Below are 27,471 nucleotides of genomic sequence, written 5' to 3' on the forward strand. Positions count from 1 at the left end.
GCAATAGTCTTACTTTTTTCTTACCATACTCGTTAATGCAACTGATGTTACTGTGAACAGTCTTTTCTCCTATTCTCATGGGAAATGCAAAATGTTACTGTATTCCATATCTATCTGTGCCCAAAAATTGTTAGTCTCTTTAAGAGCCTGCAGCCAGAAAATGGAACAAGGATGGGGGGGTGAGGGTGTTGCCATGGTCACTTTTCAAGACTGAGCGTGGAAGCACAGAGCCACCTCTGTCTCCCGGCAGTGTTTGCTGATGGCAGAGGTTCTGCTTTGGAACAGGTTGCTTTGGGCTGGCAATAGTAGTGATGCCTTAAGAGGCCTCCTAGACACAGAGACTGGACAGCAGTAAAAGAATAAAATAGGTATTTATTTGAAAGGCCTTCAAAGGTACCCCCTGGGAGCCACAGGCTATTGCCAAAAATGGACCCCAAGATAGATGACAGGTCATGAGTTCTTCACACCTTTATAGGTTTGGTTCATTTGCATATCAGGGTTAATTCTCCAATTAAAGCTGCAGCTCAATGATGTAATTTCCCGTCCACTTTCCCCCCTTAGAAGCTCTTTGGATTATACTTTTTGTGCCTAGGACGGTCTGGGTGACCTTTTAGAGCAGGCCTGGAGAGGCTTTGTTATGTCTACCTAGCACAAGTGAGCAGAAACTAGCAAGTTACAAGAAACCTCAGAGTTACACTCTAAGCAGTACAGAATCAGGAAAATATAAAAGTTAAAACCTAGGCATCAGTAGCCACCTGGAAAAACTGCATTTCACAATCAAAAACTGTTTCAGAGTGAACTTTGCAATATCTATGAGCAGCATGAAGCTTGAGCCGGTACCTGGGGCTGGACCTACCCACGTCGGCGCCTGGAGACTGGTTCTTCCCCCTGACACACGCACAGCATGGAGGACAGTAGCACCAACACTGGTGGAGTCCAGTGGGTGGCAGCAGGAAGTGCCGGGCAGCAGAGCTGACCCCACACACGCTGGCAATTCCCATCTGACACTAGAACTGCTTTGTAAACTCTACCTTCATTGGAGGGGTCTTTTTGTCCGTCATCTTTTTTTCCCCTTTGTCTCCCAGACTGTACAGTTGATCAGGGTGCTGTTTTCCCTTTGTCTTTCAAGCCACACAGGAGTCTTGGAAGGAGGGGTTACCCCACCATTCATTTCTGTGGGTTTGTGAAATTTAATGGTTTTGTATCTAGTGATTATTTACTGTTATTTTCTGGCTATTTCTGTTTTGCTTGTTAGTAAACTTATTTTTTCACTTGTATCTACTCATATTAATTTCTTAACGGTAGAAACAGATTGGTTGAAACTAAAGGGAGTAATTTTAGAGTGTTCACCTCTTTAAATTGTCTTAAACCAAGACACCTATATATGCATAAAAATTCATATTATCATTAATCTTAATGTAACATTAAAATTTGAAGCTTTTTTTCCTCTGTATTTTCTTCTTTCAGTTGCAAATGAGACAGGTGACAAACATCCACGACCACTTTTACAATTTGCCCGTAAGTAGTCTTTTTAATTTTAACCAGTTGATTTCTATACCTACTGTAAAAATAAAAACATTTAGTAATTATTTTAATCTCATATTGTGTCTGTCCTATATTATGTGTCATTTACAGTACTAAACTGAGGATACATAATACTTGATTGAAAAAGTCACCTACAGAAATTCAATTTTACTGAACAGAGTTGATCCAAATTTAAATGAATGGAAGGCTTTGTGGCCTTACTATTATTTCAAGCATAAAAAGTTATAAACGTCTCAAAGCCATTGAAGTTCACTACAGTGCTTACAAAGAGCTTTGTGTCAAATCTTAGAAATAACCTATGAAAAATGTTATTAAACCTTACTAGTATCTCCTTTATCACTTTACTTCACACAAAAAGATTAAAAACTAAGGTATGGCTTGGGATTTGGAATAACTGACCCAAATTTGAATAAAAACGAGGGATGTATTTGGTAATGTAACACCAACTGACCGTGACTGTGACCATATGAATTATTAGAAACATATGATAGAATATGTAGAAATGAGAATAAAGATAGGACATTCCAATCATAATATATGCAGTTTCATGGTGACTTGTGATCACTTAGCAGGGAAAACCCCTTTTTTCATTATTGAAAGGAGGATTTGTCATCATCATGGGCAGTGCAGCTGAAAACATTAAAATAATTTACATCTATGGTGCAGTATTTTGCACAGCCAGAGGATGCCATTCTGAGCCTCCAGCTCAGCTATAATCATCTTTCACAGGATACAATAAAATGAGGGGGAAGCATTTTTGCAAATGTTTAAAGTTATTCACAAGGATTTGAAATTAAAGTTGTTGAGGTCTACACCTAGTGCAGGTAGCTTGGTGGGCAGCTGTAGTGCAAGCTGCTGGTTGTGCTCTGGATGGCAGGAAATAGCAGGAGCCCCAGACAATAAGCCATGACCTGGCACAAAACATTTGCACAACAAAGGGCATGGGGACTTGGCACTAGCCAGGTGATTGGCCACAAAGAGATGTGCGGGAGCTCAGCAGAAAGTCTCCAGAGGATCGAGCACATAGACTGTAAAGGTATAAAAGCCCAGAGATTGCTTGGTTCAGGATCCCTCCTCCTCATCACCCAGCTCAAGCTGGTTTTGTGTGTCTGTACCAAACCAAATTCTTTTAAAGGTCCACATGTCTGACACTGCTATGGGAAACCTGTGTCCAACCAGGTAAAGAAATCTTGTCTAACTGCACGAAAATGGTACGTGTAGGGAGTCAAGCAGGGCAGCTGTCAGTTTATTGGAGCTGGCTGCTGTGAGGGGCCTTTGATCCCAGCAGTGAAAGTTTCGGGTGGTGGGAGTATGACTGCCAGAGTGAATCCTGGATGGTCAGACAGGAAAATTTCCTTGCAAACACTCCGGGATGTTTTGTGGGTTTGGCTGAACTTGGTTCAGAGAGAAAAGTCTGAGTTGTTTATACTTAAGAAAAACTGGCAAAACCAAATACCATCAACAAAACAACCCAACTTCTTCTAGGAATGCTTTGTGCCAGTAAGATCTCATAAACATTTTACAAGATTATGTGCAAAACTTTTCAAAATAGTGAGCTGTAGACAGTGTTTTAATATACAGTGATTCTTTCAAGAGTCTAGTCTAAGAGTTTATTTGACTTTTCTTTTGGGTTCTTAAAGGATTTTCTTCTTTCACAACTAACAAATAAACAATTGGTATGCAGATGAAACATTTCTGGAGAGCCCACAAAACACTAGTTAAAGTGTTTTTTCACTTTGTTCTGTTGCTACTCTGTGCACATGGAGCCTCTTCAAAATGGAGGATTCAGGGAAACCTGCTTGTAGAGGCACACTCATCTTCAAAATACGTGGTATTTGTGTCTTAACTTTTTGTGTGGATTCAGATTTAGATCTAATTATCTGTGAATTGATTGTTGGGATGTAAACTTAAAACACTATGTCAAGACCAGGTTTTTCAGAAAGTGCACATCAGCTGAAACAACATATTTTTTGTATGAGATTTTCTGTGAGCTAGTACTTGTTTATAACAATATCTTATGTATCCTTTTAGAAAATATTTATAAAAGCACATTTTTCTACATGTACATTTATATTAGGTAAGAGAATAATAAACATGCAAATAATATTTGAAGACTTCCTCCAGAAAAAGGAGAATCATTGTAGTTGCTCTCAGGGAGATTTGATTAGTTCTATTCCTAAATGCAGGGTATCACCTGTGACCCAATTTAATAGCATGGTCACAGCAGCAGGAAACCTTTTCACTTTTCAAAATAGTGTTACGTATATTAACTTGGGAGACACTCTTTTATTTTCTTCTAGAGGGAGGAGCAAATAATATGCCAAGAGTACGGCCAGGACACTGTGGTTCTATTGCCTAATGCTTTGTATTGCTCCTTCCGTGAAAAGGAAAGGAAAATACTCTTGCTCTTAGAAGAATTTAAGGAAAGAATTAGAATTACAAGAAAAAATGGGAAAAAATTCTATAAGAAAATGCTTTAAATGTCTGTTGTGGTTTTCAAGAGGTAAAGCTATTGGATCTGCAGTGAATTTTGGCACTTACTGCAGTGCAATTAAGATGTAACATTATTGGTTGTTGGACAATATGCAGATGACTTCTTATTAGCAAATAGGGGTGAGAATGTTTGTATACTAGATGCTATACCTTTATATATTGCCCTAGCAAAGGGACAGCCTGCACCTCTAACTTCAGCTCTCAAAATAAAGTTACAGTATTGCATCTTTATTTTGTAAAGGGACAATGAATAAGAGACTGTCGCGTTGAACTGTGGGGAACTGCGAGGAGTTCTTTTAAAAATAGATGGTCAAGAACGAAATTAAGTCAAATGAGACAAACATTTTATCTGAGAACCGTTATTGGTAACGAAAAAGAAAAGGAAAAACGAGTTGCCCAAACGAAAGAGGGCTGGAAAGGACAGAAAAGAAGGAAGGAAAATGGAAAAGGGGGGGGGGGGGGGGGGGGAGAGCGGAGAGAGAGAGAGGACACAGAGAGGAAAAGAGGGTGTTACTACCGGCAAGTCAGGGAAGTGCCTTTGGGGAGTGTGCACGCTGCCTGCCCATCGACGGGCTGAGTCTTCATGAGGCTGCGCGGCTCTCGAAGAGGCGCGGCTTCACAGGCGCGGCTCCTGCGGTGACGGCGCCTGACGTGCTGTGAGTAGGCTCTCTTATCGGTGGTCCAGGACCCTGGACAGGGTCACAGTCAGGATCGCCGCGACCGGCTGGATCAGGGCGGCAGGGTGGGCTGGATCAGCGCGGCAGGGTTGGATGCAGGCAGCCCAGGCAAGGACGCGGGGGGGGAAGCGGCAGGGCGGCGGTCAGGGACAAAGGGAGGCAGGACAGGCGCGAGGGCGAGCAAGAGCCAGCGAGGGCAGGAGAGCCAAAAGGCAGGCTGGGGCCAGGGGCAGAGAGGGAGGGAAGGAGCAAGCGAAGCAACAAACGCCAATGAACAGCAGCGAGCCCCTCACGCAGTTAGTTTTTATATCCCCTGCCCCCCCGCCCCAGTCCGCCCGTTGACAGGAGACCACTGGTCCAATCCAACCTTTCTTTGCTGTCCATTGGTGGAGACCTTCCGCGACCTGATTGGAGAAGCCCCTTTGTAGTGTCTCCCACTGACTGCCTAATCTGAGGTATTCCCAGGAGAAGTCTTCACACAGACGAGGCTTCCCTCACTTCTGGCTGCTTCCTGCAAGTGGCAGGTGTACATTCCCTTCCCCCACATACCTCTGACAAAATGGAAAAACCAGGGTTCAGACAAACTAAATCGGCTAAATCAAAACTAAATTGCCTCCTCACACAGACCCAGAAAGAATAGAGGCCATAATTAAACTCCCATGTCTGGTTGTGAAAAAGCAGCCATGAGAATTTCTTGGAGCTGTGGGACTTTGTTGGCTGCGAATTCCTGCATTAGGAGAATTGATTAAGTCTCTGAGACAACCAACAGTGAAGAGTTAGAGCCTATTGCATGGGGCCCAGTGAGAACTTCTAAAGCAATGAAAAGAGCTTTGGAGCTTTGGCATCTGCTTCAGCTCTTGGGCTCCCAGATTGTATCAAACCCCTTTAATCTATAAGTACATGAATGTGAGGTATAGCCAGTGGACCTCACCATAAGCCAGTTGTATATTATTTAGTTCAGCTAGATCCAGTTGCAGTGGGATCACCAGCTTATACCAAATCAGTGGCAGAAACAGCAACAGTATTGGAGAAGAGCTGCCCCCTTATCCTGAATTATTCTATGATAGTCCATGTCCCAGGTAAGCTGATTGAGGGATCCTATTAGTTCTCAGTTGCTTCAGGTTTTTGGCATACCATCCCATTGCTCATCACTGGCAAGCCTGGTATTTTCCCTTTCACCCTTCCAAGCTTGTTTAAAGCTCTGTCAACGAGACCTACTAGCTCCTGTGCTAGAACTCTTCTTCCCTTCTGAGAAAGGTGCATCCCATCAGGTGGCAGTAGACCAGGTGTTGAATAGATCATCCCACAGTCAAAAAACCCCAAATTTTTCCAGTTACACTAGGCTCAGAACCACACATTGACCTGATGCATTCTTATCAATGTTATTCCTTACCAGAAGGATCAAGGAAATCACTACCTGTGCTCTTAATTCCTCAACTAATCATCCCAAGGTATTGAAGTCTCTTTTCATTGCCCTTAGGCTTGTCTTTGTTATTTCATTGCTGCTGGCTTGAACAACCAATAATGGATAGTAATCAGAGGATCTTACTACACTGGGGAGTTTTCCAGTAATGTCCCTTATCCTTGCCTGCTGAGAGACAGCAGACATCCCTGTGAGTTGGATCCAGTCTGCATACCAGGCCCTCTGTTCTCCTTAGAAAGGAGTCTTCTGTTACAACTACCCTTCTTTTCCTCTTATTTGGGTTCTAATTTGGATTTTCTAGATAATACCTTATTTAAAACTTCCATTCTGGGCTGTACATTATGTATCTGGTTTTCAGGTGGTGTGGGCTGATACCACACCACTACTAAGATGGTGAAGAGTCCAGAGGGGAAGCCATAGGAGGAGCAGCTAAGGTACCTTGGCTTGTTCAGCCTAGAAGAAGGAGGGGAGATCTCATAGTTGTCTACAGCTTTCTCACAACACAAAGCAGAGGGGCAAGCACTGATCTCTTCTCTCTGGTTACCAGTGACAGGACCTGAGGGAATGGTATGAGGTGGAGGTTTAGGTTAGCTGTCAGGAAAAGGTTTTTCACCCAGAGGGTGGTTGGGCACTGGAACAAGCTCCCCAGGGAAGTGGTCATAGCACCAAGCCTGCCAGAGTTCAAGAATGCTCTCAGACACTTGGTGTGATCCTTGGGACTGTCCTGTGCAGGGCCAGGAGTTGGACTTTGATGATCCAAGTGGGTCCTTTCCAACTCAGGAAATTCTATTATATCATTGTGCATACTTTCTCTGCTCTTCAAACCCTTTCTTCATACATAAAACATACTGAATCAAGTGATCATCTCTACCCAATAAGTTGGTCTTATCTGGTATATCAGTTTCTGGCATAGCTTTTGGTACTGTCTCTCATAGGAGCCTTCTCGACAAAATGTCCACCATACAGCTGGATAATCATGTTACACAATGGATGAGAAACTGACTCACAGGTCAGACACAAAGAGTTATAGGGAAGGGGGTAGCATCAGACTAATGGCCTCTCTCTAGTGGGGTTTTGCAGGGCTCAATCCCCAGCCCAGTTCTCTTCATTAAGGACTTGGATGCAGGACTTAAGGGAATATTAAGTAAATTTGCTGATGACCCTGAACTGGGAGGAGCTATTGACTGCCTTGTGGGCAGAGAGGCCCTGCAGAGAGACCTCGACAAATTAAAGAGCTGAGTAATCAGCAACCATATGAAGTTTAACCAGTCAAGTGCTGGATTCTGCACCTGGGACATGGTGTAAGGCCCCCAAAAGTGGCTTGATGAGCCACTTAAAAGGGCTTACTTTTTTTTGAGTACTCAGAGTTAGATGTGTGGGAGATGTACCAACAAGGTATTCTTAAGAGGTCAAAACAACAAAAAAACTTCACTGGCAACTTCAGAAAATGAGAGAACTTTGGCAAAAGTCTAGAGCAGCATTCCATCTACATAAAACATTTTACCAAGCAGTAACTTAGCCCATTCAACTTAGCAAACTACAAGCCTATCTGATTTTAATGTACTAAAATCTCTGAGAACAGGGAATTAGAAGAAGAAAGAGAGAGAGAGAAAAGATATAGAAAAGAACAAATATAGCTACCAGTACTCGTTCCAGCAGTGTTCCACTGAGAGAAATTCCAAGAGGAGGTAGGATCAAGTCATGTGCTTGCCTGAAGTCCTGGGTTAAGTACCCCTTGGCTTTCCTGGGCCCTTCCCCGAGGTGGGGCTTCTGGTCATCTGGCAACTCTGGGTCTAGACTGGGGCTCCAGGGGCAGGTTGCAGCACATTGCCTCCAGAGTTCTAGGTATTGGCAACCACTGTGGGTCTGGAACACAGGTCCAGAGGAGTCAGGTGTGTGGAGCAGAGCTCCACAGGGCATCACCTCATCAAAGCAACGCCCAACCTTCCCCTTCCTCGACACACGCCTGAAATGTTTTGAGCCCATAGTCTGTGGATGCTAAAAGGCAGGAGCAGAGAAATTTTCCAGCTCTGTAGTTTGTGAAGTTTTTCCTTTCTCATGCTTTAGCTGAGAAACAGAGAAATCTAGCTTCTCACAGCTTCTCTGTGAGAGCTTTCATTCTCATGAGAACTGAATGGATAACATTTGTAAGAATGTAAACCATTTGCACTTGCAAGTTGTTGTGGAAACTGTAGAATTGTTTTCAGTCTTGTGAGAATAATATTTGGAAATGGGTGTCTTACTGCTCAGCTTGTCACCTTGAGAGGTGGTGAGTGAATAAGCCAATCATGTAATTTCTTTATTGCGAACTACACCATAAAAGAGGAGAAATTCATTAAATGAGATCTTAGCTCTGCTTTGGCCGTATCTTTTAACCTGGACCTATGTCATGATTCGCCATTCTCTGGGGATAACGGTGACAGCAGTCCTTCCAGCCTCTCACACATGGCAACAGTGGTTGTGTGTATACACTGGGGAATGACAGTCTGGAGAGCAGTGCTGCGGAAAGGGACCTTGGAAGATGGCGAGTTGACTATGAGTCAACACTGTGCTTTAGAGGGCAGGAGGGCCAACAGTGTCCTGGGGTGCATTAAGCGCAGAATTGCCAGCCATTCAAAGGAAGTGGTTGTCCTGCTCTACTGTGCTCTGGTGAGGCCTCAGTACTGTGTGCAGTTTTGGGAACCACAATATAAAAAAGACATTAAGGTATCAGAGAGGTCCACAAGAATGGTGAAAAGTCTGGAGAGAAAGCCTTATGGGAAGCAACTGAGATCACTTGGTTTGTTCACCCTAGAGAAGAGGAAACAGAGGAGAGACCTCATTGTAGTCTTCAACATCCTTGCGAAGGAAGTGGAGGGGCAGGTAGTGATCTCTTCACCCTCATGACCAGTGACAGGACTTCAGGAAATGGCATGAAGCTGAGTCCGGGGAGATTTAGGTTAGATATCAGGTAAAGGTTTTTGACCCAGAGGGTGGTTGGGCACTGGGATAGGCTCCCTCGGAAAGTGGTCACAGCCCCAAGCCTGTCTGAGTTCAAGAAGCATTTGAACAATACTCTAAGGCACATGATATGATCCTTGGGACTGTCCTGTACAGGGCCAGGAATTGGACTCAATAATCCTGATGGGTGCCTGACAACTCAGGATATTCTATGATTCTAAATGGCCCTTCTGTTTTAGGGTGTTCCTATTTTGCTGTTAAAATTTTAGTTTAGGAGAATTGGATACACCATTCTCACATCAAATGAGTAGTGAATAACCAACCAGCTGGGCAATAATTGACTTCTGAGAATCCTTTTCTGTACTGGTAATTATTTAAGCATTTGTGCACAAGAATCAATAATCTTGTACTCTCCCCTATGACAATCATCTTAGCCTTAATTCTGCTGTGTTTGTTACTTGTGATAATGTGGTATGTAAGGGTAGTGGTTAAATGTCTTGAAAGGTTTTTCTTTTTCCTTTTAATGAATTAGCAGGTATGCTTAATTAAAAGGAAGTGAAGACTGTTGAGGATTATACCTAGTGCAGGTAGTGGGGCATGCAATTTACAGCTTGTGCCATGGGTGTGGGGAAAAAGAGAGCCCCAGGCATCAAGAAGTGACCTGGTGCAGACCATTTGCATAAAAATGGGCATGGGGACCTCGGCCATAGTCCAGTGAGGGGAGGAGGGTCAGAGTGGCTGGTCACCCAGAGACTCTTGCAGAAGCCAATGAAGGATGAGAACCTCAGAATAAATATCAGCGTTGAAGTGGATGGACTGTAAGGGTATAAAAGCCCACAGATTTCTTTCTTGGGATACTTCCTTGGAGGCACCCAGCTTCAGCTGTCATAATGTTGAGCACCATGGGAGCCAGATGTGCTATGGGAAACCTTGGGACAAGCTGGTGAGGGAAATCGTTTCTGATTGATTGTGATGTATGTAGTGAATCAAGTGGGGTGCTGTCAATTCACAGGAGCTGTCCTCTGCAAAGGGGCTTCAGTCCCAACAATGAAAGTCTTGGATGGTTGGAGTGTGAGTGGCTCCTGGATGGTTAGGCAGAAAAGTTTCCTAAACAGTTGTCTAAAGAACAGAAACAGCCATAACATTACAGGCCCTTGAATAATAAAATTGTATTGATGTTGCATTTATTTCTGCTGTTGTTGTGTAGTCATTACTTGGCTTTGGACTACCTGGTGTGAAAAGTTTTATTTCTAGCTGTTGTAGCACAGGGCTCGGCACAGAATCTCAAGGCTACCTGTAACTCTGGATAAATATAGTTCTTGCACATTAGGTAGCTGCTGACATTTAACAGGAAAGAAGAGTATGGAGTTTTCCTGATTACCTGGGAAACATCCTTGCGGTCTGAAAATAATTATGGAATGGAGAAAGTAAATGAGGATTATTGCTGATCTTCTGTCTTTGTACCATTTAGACCATGTGAAAATAAGATATTTAAGACAATCAGCAAAAAAATACTGCTGGCTCCTGTACATAGCAGCAGATATTGCTGCTTCTGACAGGATAGGTTTTTTGTGTTTTATTCTCATGAGGCATGGGATAACAGGTCTTCTGGTTGGTTTTGTCTTGTGTATTTAGTGTGTGTTGCCTCAAAAAGTAATCCTTAATCCATGTATTAGGTCCACTGGATAAATGATCTGAAAGCTGGGAAAATACTAGAAAAATTTACCTGTATAGTCCCTAATTAAAATCAGTTGCTAATTTCAGAGATACCCATTTCTCAGATTTTTAAAAGATTTTGTGTATTGCTACAAAGTCCTTGGAGAAAGACTACTAGCAGAGTTGGTTTGTATTCCTATTTTGGAACATGGTAAGATTAATATGTGCTGCACCTCTGTTGTGGGAAGTCTGAAATAATAATCAGAATTTCATTACTTAGCTGTTCTTATTTGGGTCTGCTAGCTCGGTCATGTATCATTCTATGATACTTGAAAATTAGACTATGACAGAGGTGTTCATTATGGTAGTACTGCTGGGATTTTCAGAAGTGCCTGATTTATTCAGAAACTCTTTAGAAATATTTGAAAATGTGAAACAGACTCTTTACAAAATTTAAGTTACGTAATTCTCGTGAGGCAGGGAGGACATCTGACTGAAGGATGCTACTCGTGCCTGTGAGAAGCTGAAGGTTTGACAGAAAAGAATTGTATTTTCAGGTACTAATCCTGCAGTGATCTCTTTTATCTATAGTTTAACCACTATTAATTATAGTCTAAAGAATGTCAATGATGAGTATTGTATTGATTTGGTACTTTGTTTTTGAGCCAGTTCTTTGGCTAAAGAGCCACACCAACACATACTAAGCTACAACCTAAATGTGATACGGAGAGGATGTTTTTTATTGAGGTGTGAAAGCTTCATGTTCCGTAATAAAATATTTTTATGGGAAGCATTACTGTTTTGCATTTGGAATGACCCGAATGTTTGTGCTTCTTTCCACTTCAAACTTTTTTTCAGGTTTTCAGGCTTATTCCCAAACTGTGGTCATGCAAAGGTAAAATGATAGAGGACCACCTTTTTTTTTCAGAATTCTGACACACTGGGCAATAAGCCTATGAATTTATTTTCCTTGTCACTCTTGATTTTTCAGGGTCTAAATCACAAAACTGCTTGTGGAGCACCATTATCGGTGGGCTGACTGGCAACCTCAAGGAAAGGCGAAAGCTGGCCATTATCAATGACCCTAGACCTCCTGAAGAAATTTTAGCAGATGAACTACCACCAGTGGACAGTCCTGAGGCACTGGTGAAAACATCTTTCAGGTCTGACCAATATGGGTTTACTTAGTTTATATTTGAGAGGATGTCTTTTTAAGATTAAATCTGCAGTGTGGGTTTGGTGGCAGAAATTGATACTGAAAGATTCTGTAATGCTGCATATATTTGTACTGAAAAAGAATGTAAAAAGAAATCCATAAGTAATATTGACTGCATTTGCCTTTAATTTCTCACTCCTCATTACCCTCCCTAGAAGATTATTTACTAGGCAGAAAGTCTGTAGCTGGTCAAAATAATCACCAAAACCAGCTCATTATATGAAGATGTCTTTGAAGGTTGGTATTGTTTCATTTGATGGTTGGTATTGTTTGATTTGAAAGTGATTTAATGATGAATAATTGCACTTTAGGTCAGATGATGTGCTTCATTGATGCAAGGGTGAGTTAGAGCTTTCCCTATTGATGTAATGTCTTGAGAACTGTCTAGCATTAATATATGAAGGGGAAGAACTCTGACCAGGGGCTTGCAAAAAAGTGATTTCTGCTATTGTGGAGTGATATATCTATGTTTTTCAAGTGTGATATATATATGTGTGTGTATATATCTATATATCTATATATATATATCTATCTGTGTTTCCCACTCTTTTATTTAATGCTGTCTATGTACAGTTGCCATATGTTTCTTGGAAATGTTTTCTGAAAATGTTTCTCTCAAAGTGAGGTAAAATAGAGAACCCATAGGGCATACAATGGATTTTTGACTGAGATGTGAAAATTGGTGCGCCCAGAAAAAGCAAAGAGAGTGGCAGAATTGATTTTTCAAAACGTTTTTGAGAATATTTTTTGGTTGTTGAAAAACTGTGATCTACTTTTCTTTTGTATTAAGCGTACCTATTTTTAAAAAAAATATTCCTTGATTTGGATAAATTTCTATGACTATAGTGATTTTGATTATACCTGGTCTGTGAAACTTACTTCACTCTTCATATAATTATTATTTTGAAGTCCTTGATTGAGTCATTATATTAGGTAGCAATTTCAGATATTTGTTCATACTGCTTGATGTTTAAAAGCGTAATACCATAAATTGAGTTTATACCAGTCTATATAAATAACCCTGTAATTTCATAGTGGATTTTCATTCTTTAATATTCACATTTAAATGATTCAGGACAAGGGGTTCAGAACCTGGATCCTCCATTTATGATGGCCTATGGTATTTACTGACTTTAAAAACTTTGTATCTCTGATACTTAAAATCTATAATTTCAAGAGATGTATTTGTCAGTTTTACTTCTCATAACAAGATCTGGGTAGCAGCATTCCTTACCTTGCCATTGTCAATATAATTTTAAACATTTAATGCAGCAAAATAGTGTCACAGCTTTTCAAATGCTATGGCATAATAAGGACTGAAGAATTGGAAAATGTAATTTAGGAAAACAGTTTTGCTAATACAGTTTAAAAGGCTTTATAAACATCACAGAAGCTTTGTATTATATCAATATGGATATTACTGTATAATGTGGCATTTTGGGGGGCTTTATAGATGGAAATCCAAACAAATTGTTGTTACAAAATAAATAGTAAATGCCTAGTTTTCTAAAGAAATGAAGCCCTGTGTTTGCTTAATAGCTTTGCAGAGGAGTGGAAGATAAGAGAGTTGTCTTGGTTTGAAAGGTGTCTACCAAGGAAGGCAGGGGCCTCCCTTGGAATGGAAGACATGACTCCCTTCTCTCCAAATAATTGTAAGTTTGAAATTAAGGGACTTTCAGGCAAAGATATGGAAAAAGGAATAACAGTTATTTACTAATCTATATATCTGTATAACAAGGCAAACAAACAATGGCAGCAACAACAAACGAAAGCAGAAACCCAGTCCCAGCCTTCTCTCGGCTGTCAGGCCCTTTCCCCTTTGCTGCAGTCACGGCCACAGCCGGCAGGGGCGCTGGTGGCTCCCGGCCGGGCAGGGCAGGTGCGGTGATTCCCCCGCGGCTGCAGGGGGCGCTGTGGCGCGAGCTCAGCCACCTTCTCCATGCAGTTAATGGCAGGTGTGCCAGTGGAAGAGATTGAAAATGGGCTTCCTTTACAAACCCATAGGGACAGCCAATCCTGGTGTCCCTCCGGATGGCGAAATGGACTGTAGCAGGAACCTCAGAGCAGCAGCTGGAACAGCAGAGGTGGGTACACCTGGGGTAGTAAAAGTAGATGCAGCAGAAACTCTGCAGCTGTAGCAGGAGATTCAAGGGTGTCCCAGCAGGGAGGAGGTGTGGGGTTACAGTGTAGCAAAAAACGTGGAGCAGTGGCAGAGAAGTGGTGGGGTTGGGTTGCAGCAGCTGGGTTCCCAAACACAGCTGGGAGAGGCTCCCTCGGAGGGGGGCTTGGGGTCCCCGTTTTTCCCTGAGGCACCCGAGCAGATGCTGAGGGTCCTTTGCAGTGAGATAGGGTGTTAATAAGGTCCCAGTCCAATAGTGGCTCTTGTGAGCAGAGCTTCACTCATGGTAGTAGAAGACAGCAGGAGGTGGAACCCCGCAGTAGTAGTGAATTCTTTCCACAGCAACTGCAGCCTGTTACCCTTTGATCCCAAAAGCTAGAGAGAGAGGAGCTGAGCCCAGCCCCTCACCTCCCTGCCAAAATCTTGCAGAGATTCCTTCCCAAGAGAATGCCTCTCAGCTATGAGAGTGCAGCCAACTGCACCCCTCCCCCCACCTTGGCTGTGCCTTTTGTCTCTTAGGTATCCATCATTATTGTCTCTTAACAAAAAATGGGACAAAATTCCCTGAGAGAAAGAAAAAAAAGGAAAAATCCTAACCTCCAGCAAGAGTACATTGTAATTACTGTCTAAATAAAACCAAAAATGCTACAGTGTTTTTATTTGGTTTGTTAGCTTGATATTATGGTGCTAATTGGGGCTTAGGAGGCAGTAGCATCTTTGATATGAAGGGTTGTATGTTTGATTCACTGGGGTCTTATGTGTGTCATGATCTTTAAGTGCTTCCTTGACTGTTGTGTCTGAATGCCAGTGATTGTCTAGTAGGCAAGGGCTTTCCTTGTTTCTTATTTACTAGACATTAGGGGAAGATCTTGCTGCCCTAGTGCCTTTTGGGGAAATAAATGTGTTTTACAAGTTGTCCAGTCTAGCGTGTCTTAATTAGGAATCTGATGACTGAATCTTGGGGTAGGGATGGGGGTGGTGTTGAGCTTAGATGAACTATTTTCACAGAAAGAAGAACCAAAGCTTGTTTTTGAATATGACTGCAAAAAACTGTGAAATGTAGCAATTCCCTTACTGCATCTGATTCACTGCTGTTAAAGCAGTATATGGCAACACTACTGCTTTCATGCACAGTTAAGGAAATGTCTCTCCAATGTTAAAATGAGTCACATTTTCTTGTGATTTTCTATGCTTTAAATGACTACATATAAGCAGCATGAAATCCCAGTTGCCACATCTTGTATTAGATCTTGTTTTCTACTGTGCAGTTATCTTCTGTAGCTTGGAAAATTATGAAGAGGTCAGTATTTGATTCTGTCAACATCCAGATATGAGCTTGAAGCACATTTAAACATAAAAGAAGGAATGTGGTTATTTCAGTGCTTTCAGGTATACTTTTTCTGCAGTAAGAATCCATTGTAATCCAGATGTAAAGCAAAAACCAAATTGAATCAGCCCTCTCTTTACATCCCAAATACACATGGTGCATGATCTTTTAATAATTAGAAGTGTTCTGATGGTCTTGATTTTTTTTTTTTGTATAGTTATTTTACTATCTCTTTTCTGAAAGAGATTGTAGTATATACTTGTTTGCCGTAATGCACTGAGTTAGCAGTTACAAGTAATTTTTTGTCCTGACTGGTTATACTACTGCAGTGCTTAAAATACAGATTTTAAAATCCCTTCTCACTGGCATTTGGTCTATTTGTCTATTAAAACAGCACAGGTCTAAATTTGAATTACATTTGAAAATACAGTGGAATTGTGGTGGTTTATCCCTTTTGACAAGGGAAAAAATGTAATTGGAGACGTTGACGTGAGGTCCACTCTTAATGCAACCAATCTGGCACATCATTTTCTTTGCACAAATACGCAAGTTCACTGCTACATGAGCTATGATCATTGTGTATTTTAACAGCTGTGCAAGGTTGTGAATTGATGCCCAGAAATATTCATATGGACTTCTCAGGGCTGTGTAATATGGATATTGGCTGGAGATATCAGCGGTTACCAGCACTGAAGTCTGTAACTCTCCTCCTAAATCTGCTTTTTGATCTGCTAGATCGCTGTAATGTGCAGTATCGATAAGAATTAACAGCGGTTAAAGAGGCTGTATTACAAATTTATAGGCTGCTTTAACTGGTGTGTGCTAGCCCTTGGAAGCACTACCCAAGCAGGCATTTTGAAAATGCTGGGCTGGCACCCACCAGGGGGAGCATAGAAACAAAAAACAGTTTTGGGTGCTGTTCTGCAAACGTCATCTATAAGTTTATGCAAGCTCTTTGTGTTAGATGATACAAGAGAAACTGCTGCTTTTGTCACCAGACTACTGCCTGGATGATTCAAAGGTTCACAAGTGGATGGCACTGCTTTAGCTGAAAATTTCACATGCCCAAGATGTTATGATTTCTCCTAGACTTGTTTTGATGTGTAGGAGAGATTCAGTGTTATTTTGTGTCTGGAGGCCTGGAACGCTGCATTGAGATATATGACTGTGATGGTGCTTATGGGATATGATGACTGTGCTGGATCTTGTGACAGGAGATACCATGGTACAAGCTGACTGAGATGTCCAGGGCAGAATGAATATGCTGATCTGTAAAAAAACCAAACAATATTCAGAGCGGTCCTTGGTCCAGGGCCTGCATTGACAGGTAAAATTGGTCTGGAATCTTGGAGCAGTTCAGTTGGCTATGTCTAGCACTTGGGGCCTTGAGGTGGTAATTTTAGTGACAAATCAGGGTAGCAGGCAGCAGGGTGAGGCAAAGACCCTCTGTCTACACCAGACAAGCCTTATTGGATACCTATGCAGCTATGCTGTACCAGGAAGTGATGCATATTGTCTGTTACCAAAGCCATAAGACCTTGGAGCCAGAAAGGCAGATTCAGTTCCTTCAAGGTCAGACTGTTTTTCAGCTCAGGGCATGCATATGTTCTTAATTTCTTTTGCCTTTCAATATAGTTCCAGTTTTTTACTTGAGGCTTGTAACACCCCTGATTACCTTAACAGTTGCTTTTCCTATGTCAGCTGCAAAGTTTGTCTTTCCAGTTTGTTTTGCTTTTCTTATCAGCTTCCGTTCTGCTTTATGGTTTTAAATCTCACTGGCAGCTAATCTTTCCGTATTTCTGATTTGGTTGTGGTTGATGTAAACGCTTGCTTCTGGCCACTTGGTCTACCGCATAGAGGTGATACTGCAGTGCTCCAAATGTGAAGATAATTTAGTCATAACACCATGTGCTGGGAGTCAGCCCATGAGCCTCAAACATGTACCAATGCATGCAGCATGAACAAAAACCAGGGAGCTTGAAGTTACCATGCTGCTAGAAGGCATGACCTCATTGTCATTACTAAAATTTGATGGGATGAATCCTGTGACTGGAGCATGGCTGCAGGATGTTCAGAAGGGACTGGAGAGGAAGGAGGGGCAAAGGTGTTACCATCTACATCAAGAGATGGATGGAATGTAAAGAACTCTCTCTGAGGAACAGCCGTGAGCTGGTCTAAAGCATATGGGTAAAAATAAGAGACTGAGTCAACAAAGGGAACCTTGTGGTTGGTGTCTACCATAGCCCACCTGATCAAGGGAATTCTATTGATGGTGCCTTTTTGCTCCAGCTACAGGAGGCATCGTACTCGCAACCTCTCATCCTTCTGGGGGACTTCAGCCACTCTGACATATGCTGGAAAAGTAGCACAGGAGATGCTTGGAATGCATAGGGCATAACTTCTTAAGTCAGGTAATAGACAGTCTTACCAGTGGGATTGTGATACTGTACCTGATGGCCATCAATGCAAGTGAGTTATTGGGGATGTCAAGATTGGAGTCACTCAGCTGCAGTGGTTGTGTTCTGGTGAAGTTTGCAGTCCTGAGGGATATGGGTCAGGCAAAGAGTTAAGTCAGGACCCTGGAATTTAGGAAAGCAAACTTACAGCTCTTCAAGGAGTTAGTCAATAGGATCACATGGGAAACTGCCCTCATGGAAAAGGGAGCGGAACAGAGTTGGCAGATGTTTTAAGGATGCCTTCCATAGAGCACAAGAGCTCTTGATCATTAGGTGCAAGAGATAGGGCAAGGAAGGCAAGAGACCAGCATGGCTGAGTCAGGACCTGCTGGTCAAACTAAACAGCAAGAAGTATATGCACAGGCAGGGAAAGCAAGGACAGGTATCCTGGGAAGAGTACAGGGATACAGCCCAGTTTTGTAAGGATGAGGTGAGGAAGGACAAAGGTGAAGCTGGACCTGAACTTGGCCAGGCGAAGAATAAAAAGAAGAGCTTCTACAGGTATGAGAGCCAGAAAAAAAAAGTCAAAGAAGGTAAGCAAGGTTGGCAAACTGGTAACAGTGGGCAAAGCGAAGGCTGGGGCACTCAAAAACTTTATTGTCTCAGTCTGCAATGGCAATGTCTGTTCCCAGATCTCTTGAGTGGATGAACTATTAGATGGGGACTGGGGAAGGAAAGCATTTCCCGCTGTAAGTGAAGATCGCTAAGTTCATGACCACCTGAGGAACCTGATTGTACTTAAGTCCATGGGACCTAGTGAGACTCATTGCAAGAGTTGGCTGATGTAGTTGCCACGCCAACTCTCCATGATATTCAAGAAGTTGTGGTAGTCAGGTGAAGACCCTGCTGACTGGAAAAAGAGATACATTGTATTCATCTTTTAAAAAGGTAGAAAGGAGGATCCTGGGAACTACCAACCTGTCAACCTCACCTCTGAGGTTGGGAAGATCATGGAACAGATCTTCCTAGAAGCCATGCTAAGGCACATGAAAAGGAGGTCAGTTGCGTCAACCAGCACAGTTTCACCAGAGTAAAGTCCTGCCTGGTCTAGAAACCTAGTGACCTTCTATGATGGAATGATTACATCAGTGGGCAAGGGAAGAGATCTAATCTGGATTTAGGGAAAATCTGTTTTATTTAAGGCCTTTGATATGGTTTCCCACAACATTCTCTCTCTAAATTGGAGAGAGATGGATTTGATGGGGGACTGTTCACTGGAGGAGGAATTGGTTGGACAGTCACATCCACAGGATAGTGATCAACAGCTTGGGGACCCAATATGGACCCCTGATTGAGGCGTCTATATTGGGACCAGTGCTACTTAATGTCTTTATCAAAGACATAGACAAAAGGGTTGAGTGCACCCTCAGCAAATTTGCAGGTGACACCAGATCAAGTGGTTGGTTCATCTAAAGTAACGGAGGCACCTGGACAAATGTGAGAAATGGGCCTATGGGAACCTCATGAGGTTCAGCAAACTCAATGCGAGGTTCTGCACCTGGCTCAGGGCAACTCCCATACAGGCTGGAGGATGAAGAAATTGAGAGCAGCCTTGCAGAGAAAGACTTGGGGAAGTTCTGGTGGATAAGAGGCAAAACATGAGCCACCAGAAGGTGCTCACAGCCCAGAAAGCTGTGTCCTGGTCTGAATCAAAAGACCATAGCCAAATGGTTGAGGGGGATGATTCCGCTCCCCATCTCCACTCTCATGAGATCCCACCTGGAGTACTGTGTCCAATTCTAGAGTTCTCAAACACAGGAAAGAATTGGCCTGTTGGAGCAGGTCCAGAGGAGGGCCCCAACAATGATCAGAGGGATGGAACGCCCCTCCTGTGAGAAAAAGGTGAAAGAACTGGAGCTGTTCAGCCTGGAGAAAAGAAGGCTCCAGAAACACTTCATCATGACCTTACAGTACTTAAAAGGGGCTTAAGAAAGATAGGGACACACTTTTCAATAGGGCCTCTTGCTATAGGAAAAGGGTAATGGTTTTAAACTGAAGGAGGGTCAACTTAGATTGGCTAGAAAGAAGAAAATTTTTATACTATACAAATGGTGAAACACTGGAACAGGTTGCCTAGAGAGATAGTAGATGCCCCATCCCTAGAAACGTTTAAGGTCAGGTTGGACTGGGTTCTGAGCAACCTGGTTTAGTTGAAGATGTTCCCGGGGCTGGACTAGATGACCTTTAGAAAGTCTCTTCCCACTCACACTATTTTATAATTCTATGGTTTAATGTTATATGGGAATAACAGCTATGAGCCTTACTTCACTTTCTTGTCTGAGTCATAGCAAGAGCCTGTCCCCAGTCACTTGACAGAAAGGGACCTGCAGGACTCCTGCTTTACCACCTCTCACATTTTGACAATCTCTGAGCATAAAAGCTTGTCTGAGGCTACTTAAACCAATATGTGGGGTCTGAAAATTGGAGAGGGAGGTCATGTTGTGCAGTACAGCTTTGACTATGCAAAGAACAGTCGTTTAAGGCTAATTGATGGATAGAATTGAGCCCACATTCCCTCCTTGCTGGGTCTTAATATTTGTTTACTGCCTGTTTTATTTGGATTAAAAATAACCCAACACACATACAAATAAGAGAAATGAATTTCACTTTTCCTAACTTGTTAAAATAATAAAATCACTGCACAAGGCTGAACATGTGAAGTACACTTTCTTGTTGTATTTTAAACTCATCTACAACAGATCCAGTTCTCATTTATCATTAAAACATTGTTTGTCTCTCCTCCTTTTAATCATGTCTCCCTTTTAGGTTCATGTTACGCCTTGTGAGAACTATGTGCCCATTTTGTTGTAGATTGAGATTTACAAGTCAGAAGGGGAATGATAAGAGGAGAAAGACTGTTCAAAGGCTGCATTTTCTCCTTATCTTTGTGTGTATCTGCATGATGTCCAAAAAGAAGGTGCTTTTTCAGGCAGTTGAAAGAGATATGTATGTATCTTTTTTTTTTTATATCACTGTCTTCTTGTACTTCATAGGATAGATGATAAGGCAAGACAGTGACTTGTGAGTGTCATAACAGAACTGTGCCTCTGAATAGCAGGGAACAAATCCACTTCTGAAATGGAAACAACAGTTTGAGCTGAAGCTCCATGGATAAACAAAGTCCAGAAGGTCCTAGTTTGAGGACTGACCAATGCCTGTCCTTGACCACACTTCTCTGCCCGGTGTATGTCAACTGAATCTTGTACCATAATGAACTCTGAGCATTTGTTTTGTAGTTATGCAAGATTACCAGTTCCGATTTTGTCAGCATCAGATCAACTGCAGTTCTTGACATGGATAGACTGTATTGGGGCCTGACACACACAGAGGGTGGATGATGATCACTTCCAAGACTATGCTAGCTAACCCATGACAATTGTGTAAGCAAGAAATGTTAAAAAGGCACTCAAGGGCAATTCCTGTACAGTTTAATCCACTTTAAAAGGGTTGTCTGATGGCAACAAATTTAAGTAGTATGTTATACTGTGATGTTTTCCTTAAGTATATGGTAAAACATCCTCCAGATCCAATCTAATCAGAAACAGCTTTAGTTTGATTTTGAGACCACAAAACCTGCAAGTAAGTGTTCAGGAATATTTTGAAGGGAAAAAGGTAGCATTCTTGGAAGGGAGGGTGGGTGGCATCAAGTACCCACTGTTTTTACTCTGATGAGGAACTGTGGGCTGTCACAGACTTAAGCCTGCTCTTCTCTCTAGTGTTGTCAAGTGGAAATTTTGCTCCTTTCAGGGCAGTATTGTAAGTTGAAACCTATGAACACACTGCACCAACTCAGCCAGGTGGGAAGCCTGGAAGTATAGTGAGGGACAAAATTTAGCTGCTGCAAGAAGCATTAGAAACTGGCAGTGATGTTTGTCATGAACAGGTCCAGTGACAAACCAGGTATGTTGGGCTCAATTCCAAGAAAATGCAAAACCCACAACTGAATATTGAGCTGAAGGGGCAGGGGAGTGGGGTGAGGGGGAAGAAGAAAGAAAAAGAAACACAGTTTGGAGGAAAGCACATATTTTTTCCTCTCATGTAAAATACGGGAAGTTCAAGTGTTTTGTTGTTGTCATTACCATTTTGATACAAGTAGTTCATGCTGCTATCGGAGAATTGCAATTAGCACTGCTGACAGTGTCAGTGTAATTCCCATTGTAGGAGGCAGTGCATTCCCATATCTCTGTTGGCTTGCAGAGCCTCAGTCCATACCAGGGAAGGGGGAATGCAACACTGAGCATGGAGATGGGTGATTTTGAGGCTGAAGAACACACCCACCTCCTCTTTTCATGTACCAGTCTGTAATTACTTTGCTGTGTGTCTACAAAAGCTGCGGACAAGAGGGACTCAATGACAGATGAAGATGTTATCACATCAGTTCAGGCATTCATACAGCAACAGCAAATTATAAATACAATGTTCGTTGTATTCTTGCTTCAGTTGCTATAGACAAGCATCTGAAGTAAGGTAGAGTGGCATCTTTCCATACTGTCATTCTCTGTATTTTTGTTTCCAAAGACTGTTTCCATAGTACTTTAATTTGAAGTATATGTACAGAAATAATGGCATTCTCATGACATTTGAGAAACAGTTGTTTACTCACTTGCCCCTTTTCACTGCAGTAGCAGGCTTACTCACCACATTAGGCTATCAACCATTGCTTTATTTACCACATTAGGCTGTAATTCAGAATTTGTAGATAAGTTATATACTTACGGATTTGCAGTTGTCATTCTTCCCATTTTCCCCAGTTCTCCTTTTTAAAAAGCCTTTGGCACAGGATACAGCCCTTCCTATACCTTAAGTGATCCTCTCTGAAACTTTCCCAAATTTTGACATGGATATTGTTCAAGAAAGCAAAGAAACGGTCAATGAACAAACCAGAGAAAGAAAGAATTAAGTCCTGTTAATTTATATTAATGGAAGACATTTATTTTTTTTAAATTCCATATTAAATACCAAAACTTTTCTCATTTCAGTTCTTAAAAATAGTTTTGCTGTAGCCCAAACAACATAAATTTATTGGTCTCAGGCATGAGAGCTGTTCTCTTGGTGGGAGAATTGTGTGAGTGATGGAACACATCCAGCCTCCAGATCACCATCCTGTTATTTGGATGCCAGAATCTGTGATCAGTTGTGAAGCACAAATACGGGCAACTTTCTGCATACATTTTGGTGGCATTTGCAAGGCACCTACTGCTATGTATTATTCTGTTTTGCCACCGACATGAGATTCCTGCAGAGTTGATTCATACATATGTAAAAAGTTATTTGGCATGTTGTTGACTTATTACACTGACTTTCTACGACATTATAAGTCAAAATCAGACTCTTTGCTCAATCTTCAGTGGTCTTGAATTGGATGTAGTTCAAGCTGCAAATGAAGGCTGTGGTCACCAGCCTTCTGGGCAATGGAGCCTTTTCTACAGGTGTTTAAATCTGAATGGAAAATGGAAATAATTCTGGCTTTCAAGATTTTTCTTTGTTTTAAGGAAAATTTACAATTCTGAACAAAAATCTGTGTGCAACTGTAACTCAGTTGAAATGTATGAATGACTCCTAGGCAAATAGTAACAAGGGGAAGTTTGACAGAAAGAGGCCCAAATTCATGCAAACGTTAGGACCAGTTAGCACAATTTATATTTTATTTCTTCCTTTTTTTTTTTTTTTTGTTGTTGTTGTTGTTGTTTTTTTGTTTTACAAATTCCAGGAAACCTTCTTGGCCTTTTTCAAGGTTTTTCAGTCTTTGCAGCAGAAAGTTTTCATTGTCATCCTGAGATCTTTCAAGCATGGGATGCTCAGCTGAGCAATACTAATAGAGGAGTGAAATGTTTTTGGTATCTGTTATTAATAGAAATGTATCAACAAGGTAGTTCAGGAGAACTTAATTTTATTTGAGGTTTGGGAAAAAAGATAAAATATATAATATATGCAGGAGGGAAAAATAATCCTTAGATGAATCATTCTGATTTAGTTAAATGGTTCTCATTCCACTTACCAAAATGCATATTAAGTGGAGTAAATATTGGACCAAGTAAGTGCAAAGTAATGGACAAAACCTGACATCCACCTGATGTGTCATTTCTACCTCTTAGTGAACAGTAAATGATCGAGCTGTTTTGCCACATGAGCTGCAATATTTAGCTGCAGAAATGGAGAGATGGCCATAGAGAGATGTGGTAAAGCTATGGTAAGTTCCTGTTTAAACTAAGGCTACCAAATGTCAGTGTGTAATTTGTGATCATTTCAAGAAAGGCTGTTTTAAAATTTATTACAGACAGGAAACAGGTATACCGTGAGTGGCAGATTCATGCCTAAAAGCCTCCACTTTCAAGAATATAAATGAAATGTGAGAACAGGTAAACTTAAACTGTATTTTACTCTGTTCACTCTAAGTTAGGAATAAGAAAGTGTATATCAGACTGATAAAAAAGAAGTCAGGTCCTGTTACCTGATTTTACCGAATGGTAAAATGGACTTAGTATATACTTTGGTTCTTGAGACAATATAGCTCTTTTTTCTCATCTGCATCAAGATGCTGTTGCATTATTTTTAACTTGATGGCAATCCTGTTGCTGAATTGACAGCTTGAGAAAATTTATCCTCTAAACAAATTATCTCTAGTTTGCCATGAGCAGGACTGAAGTTTGTTTAGGAAACCATCTAAATTGTTGTTCATTGATGATTTTGTTTGGTCTTAGAGATCTTCGTTGTGATGGAGGTCTTGGTTTCAGGACAGTGTGACAATTAGAGCAGCCATAGATTCCCTCCTTGTTTTGAGTTCTTTGCATGTTGATGCAGCTCCTCAAATGTTGTCCAGAGGCAGACATCCACATAATTTGCTAGATGAGCAAAAAGATAACCTTAAACGTGCTTTCTACATTGCTTGTCATCTCATATTTTTGAAAAGGGATTTGAATGTGAGGAAAAGAAAGACAACTAGAAGCAATGAGCATGTGTAAACTTCGTATAGTTTATTTCAATACCATAGTTTTTGAACAGGACAGGATGGTTTGTCAAAGCCAGGGCAGATAAAATGTTCATATAGCAAACTTCCTAATTCTTGTTACTTTCTGTACAAACAAACCAGTAGTTTATAATGCTCTAATATAAAATGATGAGTGCTAAAACCCTGTAGCATAGAGGCAGCAGTGTTTTAGAATGACTATATTCGCAAGTGCTGCAAAAGAAAAAACAACACAGAGAAAAGGTAGGATGCGACTGATGCACGGTTATCTCAATATTCTGCAGAGCAGGGTAGACTGTGTCTTCTGTTTCCTGAGAGATTGTTTATTAAGGAGAAAGTGTATGAATTTTTTTTGTTATTTTTTTAATGTTATTTTTTCTTGGTTTACGCAGCTTTGCATGATCAAAGCAGCGTAATTCCTCTGGGAATGTCCACCCAAGGAGAACTGATGTGGCTGTGCAGAGCCCTGAGGTGTCCTGGGATTTGTGGAGTGGTAGGGCTGCAAGGCAGCAGGAGCATTTCTTTCCTGCAGCATGATGCAGAGGTTGCATGCTGTAATTTCAGAAACTTAATACCAAATTATAGATCTTTGCAGGTAGCAAATCTGTCCCAAGCAGTATTCTGCTCATTGCCCTTTCAGGTAGTAATGGGGCAAAGGAACAGATCTTCATAACCATACATGTTCAGTGGGTTTTCCTTATGGGCAATAAAAGGATGTACCTTAATATTTTTAAGGTTTTCTATTTGTGTGTTTTTCCATCCAACCTGAAATTTCAGTCATGCTAAAGCACCTTTTTAACTTCCCCGGGAATGTAAAGGCGTTTACCTGGTCACATATTGCTCACCTTGGGACATAGTGCTTGGTGCAAGAGTGGAAGACCTGTGATGCAAATGAGCATTAGATTGGCAGATTTACAGATGAGTTGGAGTTGCATATAGGACTGGACTGCTCTAAAATTTAGAGCCCATGTTTAAAAATAGAAGTAATGAGTACAGTGTAAAACAATTGGAATTACAAAAATGAAGGATCTCACCCAACTGGCTGACCAGTGACATTGTGTTACTATCTGGTTTTTAAATTAGAAATTAGTTATTAGAAATGCCTCTGACCAAATTAAGGTGCAAATGAGACCACATGCTACAGTCAATAGTATTGATTTTATTTGATAGTAAATAGGAGAGAGAGAGAAAAAAAGAAAGAAAGAAAAATAGAAAAGAGGTGAGAGGACTGAAAGAGAATGACAGATTAAAGAAAATACCACCACTCCATGGATCCCAGTGATGTTCTATTGATCCTCTCCATCTGGTCTTCTTGGTGGTTAGGGTCCCCCAAAAAGGATAGAATCCAATGGATTAATATATGCTCAGACCAGGTGGGAACGCTCAGGTATGTCCCCTGGGGGGGGATGCAGTTTTACACAGTCTCTTGCAGCAGACTCTGGACCTGTTGCATCACTTTGCATCACATGCAGTCCTGTAATGCAAGGCCTCAGGAATGAGTCTGGGGAGCACTTCGGGGGGTCTTTGATGGATGATGACACCCCCTCAGCTGCCTATCACATGAATGTACCGTGGATGTGGCCTTTCTAGGGTTGGGAGTTTCACAGCTCAGCTGGTTTGTGTACGGGAGAATGGATGTTCACTGCCTCTGACCAGAGGTTACGCCACACACCCGAAACCTCCTTCTCCCCCCTTGTTTTGGGGGAGTCTGTGTAAACCTGGCCTCTGTGGGCTGTGGTGTCCCGTACCCCAAACCCAGCCAGGGATGATTTTCTGCTGCATTTGGCTTTCTTATGGTTGCATTCTTTTTTCTCAGCCTTATTCACTTCTCCCTAGACCTGAGATGATTGAAGAATAGTGTCCCCTTTATCTTATCGAGGCGGCCTATCTCACAGTCCAAAGTTCCAGTCAGGCATCTTCAAGGAGGAGTGGGCTTCTTGGTTGTAGATTTTTATACAGTTTTTGCTATAATGGGTAAAACTCCTTCATGACAATGTTTAAGGCATGAACCATTTCAGTCTCTGACACAGAGGTGTAAGGAAAAAAATAAAACAAGTTGGAAATTAATCTATTAGCACTTCATTGTGTAGTAGACAAATCACTGATCTACCTGTGCTGATTCACATTTCTTTATTATTCATGTAAAGAACCTCACACTCTTGAGAGTGCATGCAAGATGGTCAGCCTTTCATGCTGTATCACAATATAATCTTTGTATTAGGCACATAGAAATAATTTGAAATAACATTCTGGATAGGTGAAAATACCATTGGAATCTAATATTTCTCATGTCATTTTCTCATCTGGAAATAAACTATACAAGGTGAGTTGCAGTGAAGCTTGAGTGAGTAGGTGTTATACTTGTTTTCTCACACTGAGATATGTTTCCTCAGCTATGAAATAAATAACCGATCATTTAAAAGGAAGACATGCATATGCGTTTTATAATCTGAGATGTACAGTTACAGGACAGGAAGTTCCATGCTGCTGGGTATATATGTGTTGCAGTGGGGATTCTTGCAACACGTGTATCAGACAACAAGGCCCGTGGAAGAGAATATATGGACTGATTCTTGGTAGATATTTTCAGAGATGTTTATTTTTCTGCCATCCTTCCCAGGCAGGGGAACACAAAACAACCAATGGGGAACG

At 41.5% G+C, this 27,471-nt stretch overlaps 1 protein-coding gene across 4 annotated transcripts in view; it reads left to right on the forward strand.

Moving 5' to 3' along the window:
• PDE1C (phosphodiesterase 1C) overlaps nucleotides 1–27,471 on the forward strand; it is a 333,742-nt gene that overhangs the window by 33,155 nt on the left and 273,116 nt on the right. For all 4 annotated transcript variants that reach the window (XM_042044344.1, XM_042044345.1, XM_042044341.1 and 1 more), the window contains exons 2-3: nucleotides 1,468–1,518; nucleotides 11,726–11,897. In XM_042044344.1, coding sequence (XP_041900278.1) covers nucleotides 1,468–1,518; nucleotides 11,726–11,897 — 223 coding nt within the window. The remainder of the gene's footprint in view (nucleotides 1–1,467; nucleotides 1,519–11,725; nucleotides 11,898–27,471) is intronic.

Source organism: Corvus kubaryi, unplaced genomic scaffold (assembly GCF_017639235.1).
Source record: "Corvus kubaryi isolate FWS band 111438036 unplaced genomic scaffold, C.kubaryi_AGA036_p1.0 37398, whole genome shotgun sequence".
Classification (NCBI taxonomy): Eukaryota; Metazoa; Chordata; class Aves; order Passeriformes; family Corvidae; genus Corvus; species Corvus kubaryi.